Source organism: Penaeus japonicus, unplaced genomic scaffold (assembly GCF_977035675.1).
Source record: "Penaeus japonicus unplaced genomic scaffold, GWHDUDI00000001_assembly GWHDUDI00000039, whole genome shotgun sequence".
NCBI classification, from domain to species: domain Eukaryota; kingdom Metazoa; phylum Arthropoda; class Malacostraca; order Decapoda; family Penaeidae; genus Penaeus; species Penaeus japonicus.
In genome coordinates this window covers 18,984,228-18,995,086 of record NW_028234441.1, presented here as the reverse complement: position 1 = coordinate 18,995,086, position 10,859 = coordinate 18,984,228, and the positions used below count along the sequence as shown (strand labels likewise).

At 42.3% G+C, this 10,859-nt stretch overlaps 1 protein-coding gene across 1 annotated transcript in view; it reads left to right on the top strand.

The window, feature by feature from the left end:
• Positions 1-3,943: 3,943 nt before the first annotated feature.
• Positions 3,944-10,859, top strand: part of LOC122254571 (Exchange protein directly activated by cAMP) — a 49,865-nt gene continuing 42,949 nt past the window's right edge. Inside the window, exons 1-4 of the mRNA XM_086533564.1 lie at positions 3,944-3,956; positions 4,610-4,742; positions 4,870-4,880; positions 9,873-10,004. Of these exons, the coding sequence (XP_086389690.1) occupies positions 3,944-3,956; positions 4,610-4,742; positions 4,870-4,880; positions 9,873-10,004 (289 nt within the window). The remainder of the gene's footprint in view (positions 3,957-4,609; positions 4,743-4,869; positions 4,881-9,872; positions 10,005-10,859) is intronic.

The following is a 10,859-nucleotide window of genomic DNA, read 5'->3' as shown; positions in this document are numbered from 1 at the left end:
TTCTATCTATCTATCTCTCTACCCAAAATCTAAACAAAGTACTAAACTAGACAGGGGGCAGATAGACTGAGAAACAGCTTCAACATCAGCCAGTAAACTCACCGCTCAGTCCAGACTAATAATAATGAACCTCAGGATGATATATCAGTCGAGAGGGGGGAAAGGGGAAGGGGTATGGGGGGGGGTGATGGGATCTTGTAATGGTTTTCCTTACTATATGATAATGGAGGAAGCAGCTAATCGAGGTTATAAAACGAAGATTATAATTATTATTATCACTGTTGTTGTTTTTATATTATTGTTATCATTATTGCTAATATCATTTTATTATTATTATCATTATTGATATTGATATTATCATCATCATTATTATTATCATCATTATCATCATCCTTTATTATTATTAGTAGTAGTAGTAGTAGTATCATCATTATCATTATTATTATTATTATCATCATCATCATCATTATTATTATTATCATCATCATTAATATCATTGTTAACACCATTATCATAATCATCATTATCATTGATATCATTATTATCATTGTTGTTATCACCATCATCATCCTCATTATCACCATTCATTCATTCCTCGGTCCATATAATACTGAAACGCCACATCGACACAAAAGACGGATCTGCAACAAGTGATTCATTGCAAAGGCGATCTGGGTACAGACAGCTAAGAGATAAAAGGAGGTTACAAGCATTACGACTTTCATAAATCTACTGATGTTTTTCGAAGCTTTAGAATTGCAGCATCCTAGAATCCGTGATCTCTCGTCCTTGATCTTCTTGAGAGATGCTTTTCATCATATTCATATTTCGTTGGATATTTCAAGCTTGCTTTTTCTCTGTCTGGCTGTCTGCTTGTCTGTCTCTGTCTGGCTGTCTGCTTGGCTGTCTCTGTCTGTTTGTGTGTGTGTCTTTTTTTATCTCTTTCGCTTTCTTCTGTATTTCTCTTTCTCTTGTTCTCGTTCTCGTTCTCACTCTCACGCTCTCTCTCTCTCTTTGTCTGTCTGACTCTCTACCTCTCTCTCTCTCTCTCTCTCTCTCTCTCTCTCTCTCTCTCTCTCTCTCTCTCTCTCTCTCTCTCTCTCTCTCTCTCTCTCTCTCTCTCTCTCTCTCTCTCTCCCTCTCTCTCGCTCTCCTCTTCCCCCTGAAATAGGCCAGTGTTGTCTGGTCATTAGACAAGAATTCCAACTTTTGAAAGAGAAAAATAACAACAGAATAAAGCCAATGTTTAGGAAGCCATTTCAATTCTGGAATAGGCTTCCTGCTTTCAGACTTTTGCCTCGGGGTTTGCTGCTTCGATTTACATGCCGTGTGTGTGTGGGTGGGTGGGTGTGTGTGTACGGGTGAGTGAGTGTGTGTGTGTGTGTGTGTATGTACGGGTGAGTGAGTGTGTGTGGGTGGGTGGGTGTATGTGTGTGTGTGTGTGGGTGTGTGTGTACGGGTGAGTGAATGGGTGTATGCGTTGTGTGTGTGTGTGTTTGTGTGGGTTTATGCATATGTATGTGTGTGTTAGGGAGGAGGGAGAGGTGTACTGTATGCACGTATATGTTTGTGTGCGTGTGTGTTTTCCTTCTCTCAATCTTAAAACCATTCCCTCAGATAATTACTATTTGCATATGAAAATAAGCTCAAGATGTCACTTATTCCAACGAATTCAAAAGAAAAATTACCTATCAACATCAACACCTTTTTATCACTCGCCAAAAGAATACAAAAAAAAAAAAAAAAAAAAAAATGACGCAAAGAATCTTCGCCCGGGCTGGTAACACTGTGAAGGAGACATTGGTAACACTTCTAATTCGCGGCGAAAATGGAAAGTTGAGAGGGAAAGAGAGAGAGAGAGAGAGGGGGGGGATAGAGAGAGAGGGAGAGAGAGAGAGAGAGAGAGAGAGAGATAGAAGGATGGGGAAATGGAGGAAGGGAAGAGGGAGTTGAGAGAGGGGAGAGGGAAGGGTAGAAAGGAGAGGAAAGACAGAGAAATAGACTGAGATAGGAAGTAGGAGAGAGAGAGAGAGGAAAGACAGAGAAATAGACTGAGATAGGAAGTAGGCGAGGGAGAGAGAGAGAGAGAGGGAGGGAGAGCGTCTACCCATCTTCTCATTAGCAATACTGTGATGTTCTCTGCAACCTGAGATCATCCTGTAACCTAACTGTATCCTCTCTGGACGGACGGTGAAACCTTTGTCAAATCTCATGAGCAGCTGATCTGCCTCCGTAAACAGCTGATCTACCTCCGTAAACAGCTGATCTCCCTCCGTAAACAGCTGATCTGCCTCCGTAAACAGCTGATCTGCCTCCGTAAACAGCTGATCTGCCTCCGTAAACAGCTGATCTGCCTCCGTAAACAGCTGATCTGCCTCCGTAAACAGCTGATCTGCCTCCGTAAACAGCTGATCTGCCTCCGTAAACAGCTGATCTGCCTCCGTAAACAGCTGACCTGCCTCCGTAAACAGCTGATCTGCCTCCGTAAACAGCTGATCTGCCACCGTAAACAGCTGATCTGCCACCGTAAACAGCTGATCTGCCACCGTAAACAGCTGATCTGCCACCGTAAACAGCTGATCTGCCACCGTAAACAGCTGATCTGCCTCCGTAAACAGCTGATCTGCCTCCGTAAACAGCTGATCTGCCTCCGTAAACAAACGGTTGTAAGCTGTTACTTCCATGTTGTTTCTTTTCTACTAAGCTATCATCCCGTTACTTATGCATTATGTTTCGTTATATATTTTTGTTCTACGTAACTGTTGTTGTTTTTTAGGCGAAACAGTGAAAGTAGATGAAGGTTTGCGAACAGGAAAAAGAGAAAGACAGAAAAATTACGTTAGAATAAGTCGAAGAAAATTGGAGAGAAATCGTTAGAAGGAAAAAAAAAAAAAAGATTTATACAGCAAGAAGTCATCTGGAAATGGTATGAAATCGGAAGAAACTAGAAAAGAAATAGCTGAATTAAAATAAATAAATAAATAGATAGATGAATAAAATAAAATAAACAATAAACAGCCACTGAATCGTAGAAAATAAAAAATAAACAGCCATTGAATCGTAGAAATTAAAAGAAATCGAAAGAAATTTGTCGAAGAAAATCACCTGGAGAGAGAGAGAGAGAGAGAGAATATATATATATATATATATATATATATATATATATATATATATATATATATATATATATATATATATATATATATATATACATACGCCATCCCCGTCACCTTTTGAGCCACACTAAAATACAGAGCATGAAGCCCTGGCGTGGCTCTGACGGCTTTCATCGCCTTATCTTGCAAAGGCCTTGATGTGCACGTTGCTACCCATCAATCAGAACGCGAAGGCTAGAAGGAGAGGGAGATTAGGTAATATTGCTGCCGTTGAGGTGTGCGTGGGTGGGGTGGGAGGTGGGAGGGAGGAGGTGGGGGTGAGGGATGGGAGGTGGGTGTGGAGAGAGTGAGGGAGGGTGGGAGATGGGAGGGAGGGAGGAGGTGGGGGTGAGGGATGGGATAGGGAGGGAGATGGGAGGGAGGAGGAGGTGGGGGTGAGGGATGGGATAAGGAGGGAGATGGGTGTGCAGAGAGTGAAGGAGGGAGGGGGAGAGAGGGAGGAGGAGGGAGGGGTGAGGGATGGGATAGGGAGGGAGATGGGTGTGGAGAGAGGGGGAGGGGGAGGTAAAGGGTGGTGGGAGTTGATGGAGGCGGGATAGGGAGGGATAAGGGTGTGGAGGACGAGGGAGAGAGAGAGGGAGTTATGGAGGGAGAGAGAGGGAGGAGGTGGGGAGGGAGAAAGAGAGGTGGGAGGAGGGTGGGAGCGGGATAGGAAGGGAGGGGAAAATGGGACGATGGAGAGGGAGAATGGAGAGGGGGAAACAGGAAGAAGGGAGGAGGTGGGAGATTTGATGAGAAGGGAAGAGAGGGAGGTAGAAGGATGCAGGATGGGAAAGTTAGGTACGTAGGAGAGAGAGAGAGAGAGAGAGAGAGAGAGAGAGAGAGAGAGAGAGAGAGAGAGAGAGAGAGAGACGGGAAGAGGGAAGAATGGAGGAAAGGTAGAGAAGGAGGGAGGTTGGGTTGGGAGGGAGAGACAAAGAGCTGGAAGGTGAGAGGAACGGGGGGGGGGGGGGGATAGGGGAGACAGGAGGAAGAGAGAGAGAGAGGAAAGGGAGGGGGAGAGGAGAGAGCGTATGGGAGGAGGGGGGGGGGATGGAGGAAACGTCAGGTTGAAGGGATTCTAATTGCGTAGGTGAGGAGGTGTAGGGGAGGCGGAGGAGGAGGAGGAGGAGGGGGCGGGGCGAGGGAGGAGACTGAGAATAAGGAGGAGGTGGATGTGAAGAAGAGATTGAAGAAGGAGGAGGAGAAAGATAACGAGGAGGAATAAAAGAGGAAGAGGAAGAAGATAAAGAAGAATGGGAGGACAAAGAGAAGGAAGAGGAGGAAGAAGAACGAGAAGAAGAAGAAAAAAAGAAGAAGGAGATGAAGGAATTCCAAGAGGAGAAGGAGGAAGAGGAAGAAGAGAAGGAGAAGGAGGAAGAGGAAGAAGAGGAGGAGAAGAACGAAGAATGTAAAGGGGAACAAGAGAGATGACAGGAGAGCGTGTCCTGTAGGGTTGGACAGGAACCGTCATCTTCGGCAACGGCGGTTCCAGTTTCCCAAGTTAAAGGAACCGCGCGAACCGGTTCCAAAACCAGTTCTGCCTTACCTTCCTGCGAGTGACATCCCTGGCATCCGTAGACCTCGGTATAGCTAGTTCTTGCTTCGGGAGTTCGGATGTGAAGAAGAGAGAGAAGAAGAAGGGGGAGAAGGAAGAAAAGGAAAGAATTATTATATCCAACTATCTCTTAAGTCTCTCCGCGCTCGATTTTAGTCTTTGGGGAGGTTTGTGTGGATGGTTCTTCGAGTTGAGAGGTTGAGAACCGGTTCAAAGGCCCAGCTGTTGGTTCTATGGCAAAGTAGTCATAGTCATTTCATCTTGTCACGATGTGTCATTTGCTATGCATGTTTGATATTCAGATTTTTTGTTTCTGTCATATTGAGGATTTTAACTTCATGCTATATGCTGAAATATCATGAAATCATCATTTTTACGACTTTGTATTTCCTGATTTGATACATATTATTAATTAATGAACCAAGAATTACGGCATCCGAGAAATCGACGTTGACAACAACAAAAACAAACAAATAAACATGACAAAAACAACAAGGATCGTGAGAGCAATAATCCTAATACTTATAAACATGTCATGTTCAGCTTTTCACTTTTATATAAGCCTCTCCGTATATCTTGATACAATATCTACATAGAACAAGGTCTTGACAAGTTTAATTAAATCTATTGGGCACGTTATTGCTTAAATCTTTTCACCTCAAAACTGTTAAAAAATAGGATCTCTAGAAAAAAAAATGTACCCCAAATTTGTTTCTGAATACGAGGGATAAACATATTGTTTTTTATGGGAGAGAGAGAGGGGGGGAGATAGATAGATAGGTAGGTAGAGAGAGAGAGAGGGAAAGGGAGAGAGAGAGAGAGAGAGAAAGAGAAAGAGAGCGAGAGAGAGAGAGAGAGGGAAAGGGAGAAAGAGAGAGGGAAAGGGAGAAAGAGCGAGAGAGAAACAGAAAGAAAGAGAGAAAGACACAGAAAGAAAGAGAGAGAGAGAGAGATTGCTAACAAATCTATCCACCTTAAAATTGCTAAAAATTGAGATCACATAAAAAAGAGAGAGAGAGAGAGAGAGAGAGAGAGAGAAACGCACTTCATATTCGTACCTGCATATGAGTCATGCCTATGAGCTATGGTTCCAATGGTTTATGTAGAGCACACTTAGCTCTCCTTTACTACCATTGATTACATGGTTTATTGGGATTTCTGAACTTCCATAGCTCTCGATGATGTCAAGAGAGGGAGTCATAAATATTGTGACTTCATGACCTTTAAAAGGGGCGAGCTAGGCCAGGTGGATAAATGTTTCCTATGGGAAGGAGAAAGAGAGGTAGGAGGAGGAGGTGAAGGAGGAAGGAGAGGGAGGAAGGGGAGGAAGGAGGGTGGTTTGTGAGGGCGAGAGGCTAGGTCATATACATAGCTTGACCTCGGTTGACTTGCGTTTAAGACCATATTTTCCTTTTTCCAGGAGAGAGCAAGAGGGAGGGAGAGAGAGAGAGAACAAGAGAGAGAAAGAGAGAGAGAGAGAGAGAGAGAGAAAGAGTGAGAACGAAAAAGAAAGAGAGAGATAGAGGGATAGAGAGAGAGCGATAAAGAAAGAGAAAGAGAGAGAGAACGAACGAAAAAGAAAGAAAGAGAGATAGGGAGAGAGAGAGAGAGAACGAAAAATAAAGAGAGAGATAAAGGGGGAGAGAGAGAACGAAAAAGAAAGAAAGAAGAGAGAGAGAGAGAGAGAAATTCATTTGTCGAATGAATCTAGCTCTTAAAATCAGCGTACTTCAACAGAAGAAAAAACATTTCGACAAATTTACACAATCTTAGAGCTAAACATTTGATCTGATGAGCTTGAATTTGATGACAAAGATCGAGAAGTTTACGATACGACCTGCGAAAAAAGTTCAATAATTTCTTGCAAAAGAAATTTTCCATTGCTCAAAATGTTGCAGAATGAATTTATTTCGTCACCAGCTGTGCAGAAAGCAAAATAAACTCATAAGGAAATCAATGATTTATAACCTAACGATCACCATTAATAATTAATACCATTATCCATCTCATTACACGAAAAATAATTCAATAAAGATAACTCAATAAAAATAAGAAAAAAATAAATAGATAAATAAATAAATAAATAAATGAATAAATAAATAAACACAAACCAAAATAACTCTCTTTCCAAACCTTGTTTATTCCACGGTGAGGATATCTTACAGTGTTCAGTGTAATGATTAATATTTTTTGAAAAGCACGTTAATTAGTCCTTTCCTAATTACTGAGATGATGAAATTGAGTTCTTTTGTATCTTTTCTTTTCATTTCTTTTTTTCTTTCTTTCTTTCTCTCTTCTCTTTTATTCTTTCAGTGTTGTTGTCGTGGTGGTTGGATTAATTAATTACTAATTACGGAAGAAGAGAAATTGTGAAGTGAAGAAATCGGTTGATGATTATGATATGGGAATGATGATGATGGTTGTGATGATGTTGGTGATGATGATGATGATGATAAATGTGGTAGTAGTGATGATAACGATACCTATGATAGTTATGATAGTAATGATAATAATAATGATTGTAAAAGTGGTAGTGATGATGATAATAGTGATGATAATGATGGCAATGATGATAGTATGATATTGCCAATGATTATGATGACAATGATAATGATGATAATACGAAAGAGAACACAAATGATAGGAAAATAGATGAAAAAAATATAACTAAAACAAGGGAAGAAAACAGAAGATAGAGAGGTAGAAAGCAAGATGATAAAGGAACGAAGAAGAATAAGACGAAGAAAAGACGATAAATCTACACATAGCACAAAAGAAGAAAAAATGATTATGAAGATACGAAAACGAAGAAGTAGATTAAGAAGAATAAGAAGAAGGAGAAAAAAATACAACGAAGCAGAAGAAGAAGAGAAAAAAAAATGAATAAAGAAAGATAATGAAACACTAATAAAACGAAGAAAAAAGTCGAAGAATAGGAAGAAAGAAGAAAGAGGAAGAAAAGATAATGAAACACAAAATTGAAGCGGAGACGAAAAAGAAGAGAAAGAATAAGGAGAAGAAGAAATAATGATAATAAGAAGAAAGATAAGAAGAAAAATATGGAGAAGAAGAAAGAGGAGGAGGAAAACAAGAAGAAAAAGAGAATAAGAAGTAAAAAAAGGAGAAGAAAAAGGAAAAGGGGAAGAAGAAGAAGAAGAAAAAAGAAAAGGGAAAAGCAGAAAAATAAGAAAAAGAAGAAGAAGAAGAAGAAGGAGATAGAAGAAAGGGAGGATGTCTGAGACGTAACAATCCCCTCCATTACTCCTCAATGTCCAGTCGTCTATGAGCGAAGGAAGAGAATTTATGACCCGTGGATCAGGTGGCAGAGGAGGAAGGGGAGACAGAGGAGGAGGAGGAAGGAATAGAGAGGAGGAGAGGGAAGAGGAGGAAGAGGGTGAAGGAGAGGGAGGAGGAGGAGGAGGAGGAAGGGGAGACAGAGGAGGAGGAGGAGGAGGAGGAGGAAGGAAAGGGAGGAGGAAGGGGAGACAGAGGAGAAGGAGGAGGAAGGAAAGGGAGGAGGAAGGGGAGACAGAGGAGGAGGAGGAGGGGGAGGAGGAAGGAAAGGGAGGAGGAAGGGGAGACAGAGGAGAAGGAGGAGGAAGGAAAGGGAGGAGGAAGGGGAGACAGAGGAGGAGGAGGAAGGAATAGGGAGGAGGAGAGGGAAGAGGAGGAAGAGGGTGAAGGAGTTGAAGGAGGAGGGAGAAGGGAAGGGAGGAGGAGGAGGAAGGAGAAGGAAGAGGAGGAAGGAGTTGAAGGAGAAGGAAGAGGGAGAAGGAGAGGGAGGAGGAGGAGGAAGGAGAAGGAAGAGGAGGGAGAAGGAGAGGGAAGAGGAGGAAGGAGTTGAAGGAGAAGGAAAGGGAAGAGGGAAGGAGAAGGAGGAGGGAGTGGGAAGAGGAGGGAGAAGGAGAGGGAAGAGGAGGAAGGAGTTGAAGGGAGAGGGGGAGGAAGAGGAGGAAGAGAGGGAGGAGAAGGAAGAGGGGGAAGGAGGAGGAGGAGGGAGAGGAAAGAGGAGGAGGAAGGAGAGGGAGGAGGAGGAGGAAGGAGAGGGAAGAGGGAAGGAGAAGGATAGGGAGGTGAAGGAGGAGGGAGAGGGAAGAGGAGGAGGAAGGAGAGAGATGAGGAGGAGGAAGGAGAGGGAAGAGGAGAAGGAAGGAGAGAGAGGAGAAGAGGAAGGAAGAGGGAAGGAGAAGGATAGGGAGGGGAAGGAGGAGGAGGAAGGAGAGGGAGGAAGAGGAGGAAGGAAAGGGAGGATGAGGAGGAAGGAGAGGGAGGAAGAGGAGGAAGCAGGAGGAAGGAGAGGGAGTGGGAAGAAGAAGAAGAGATGTAGAGATAAAGTGAAACTGAGAGAGCGAGAATAAACAATTGCAGATAGCGAGATAAACATAAAAAAAACGAAAAGAAAATAATTCTTATTTCGCTTTATCTTCTCCAAGAAGTTGTACGAAAGAGTGAGAGGAGAAAGTTAAAAAAAAAAGTTCAAAGAAAATTCTAAGAAAGTCCGAAGAAAATTCAAAGAAAGTCTAAATGAGATATTTTCATCATTATATATAACCAATAATATCATTATTTATCTACATAACAGTCATTGTCATTACATTACATATAATACATATTTGACTACAGTAACATACCAACCAGCTTAAAGCAGAAAGACTATTCCAATACCAGGCAGAGGCTATCTAGCACACAAAATAGCGATATACGATATACAGTTCATAGAGAGAATGCCTTTTTGTTTACACTTTTTTACACTGGACGTATACTTATTCTTGATGTTTAGTTTTTGTTTTGTTTTTTACATTTATCTATGTATCGGTATAGCTATATATTTGTTTGGCTGCCTATCTCTCTAGTCATTTATAACTCTATCTGTACGTCGGTTAAATCTTTGTATTTGTGACTTTGACAATCTATCCATCTATAATTCTTTTAGTTTTTAATCCACTTTGAATAGCAGTCTATTTATTATTTTATTCCTACGAGTCTCTGTATCTATCAATAAATCTATCACTTATTCTATCAACTATCTACCTGCATCTCTTCTTCTTTTCTCTCACTCACTCTCTCCTCTCCTCTCTCCCTCTCTACTTCCCTCGCCTTTCCCGTGGCTGGAGATCACACCTGCTCGCTCTGCCTGTCCGCCTCTCTCCCTACTCCAGGTTCCTTCTGCTCCTGCTTAGTTGTGGCTCGAGAGTCACTTCCTCTGCCTCGAGACTTCCACTGGCAAACACAGCTGCAGGAGCCAGCTGCAGTTAGAGACGGAAGCGGACGCAGGAAGCCGGGAATGTCAGGTCAAATGGAACGCTTGCCTTAGTGCGATGAACTTATGTAGTGGAGCATAGTCAGTGTCTTTGGTCCCTTGATGTGTAATATCAGTGCCTTATAACTCTCTCTCTATCTATCTATTTCTGTCTCTCTCTCTCCCTCTCTATCTATCTCTATCTATCTATCTCTATCTCTCTCTCCCTCTCTCAGTCTGTCTCTCTCTCTCTCTTTCTCTCTCTCTCGGTCTCTCTCTCTCTCTCTCTCTCTCTCTCTCTCTTCTCTCCTCTCTCTCCCTCTCTCTCCTCTCTCTCCCTCTCCCTCTATCTATATCCCTCTCTCTCACTCTTTCTCTCTCTCTGAGTCTCTATCCACCAGTCTGCATTTCTCTCCCCTTCCTCTCTCTCCCTTTCCCTTCTCACGCACTCGTCCCACCCTACTTCCCTGCCCTTACTCGTTTACTCTTCTCTAAGATTTTATTTAGATTTTATGACGGTCGCTATGACTAGTTGCTTTGTTTTTCTTTTCTTTCTTTCTTTGTTCAGATTTATACGGATTGTTGAAGATAAACCATGGGTGATTTGGCCGTGATTAGAGTTTGATTGGAAAAAAGTGAACCGAATCAGTGTAGAGGCTCTAGGCTGAAAATTAAAATAGTCTATCCTCATTCCGAGTCGTCATAGAAAATGGATACGCTTTGCAATCCGTTTTTTTTTCTGTCTCTCTCTCTTTTCTTTTTTTCTTTAATATTTTTCTTTTAGTCAGATAGACATACTTTTCAAACCAGATTATCAGACCGCTGGCGGAGGTCTGTGCTCTCTGGGGGGGGGGGGGCATCATAGTTCTATCTCCCTATTGTGTTTATGCAGCTACAATGCCACGCC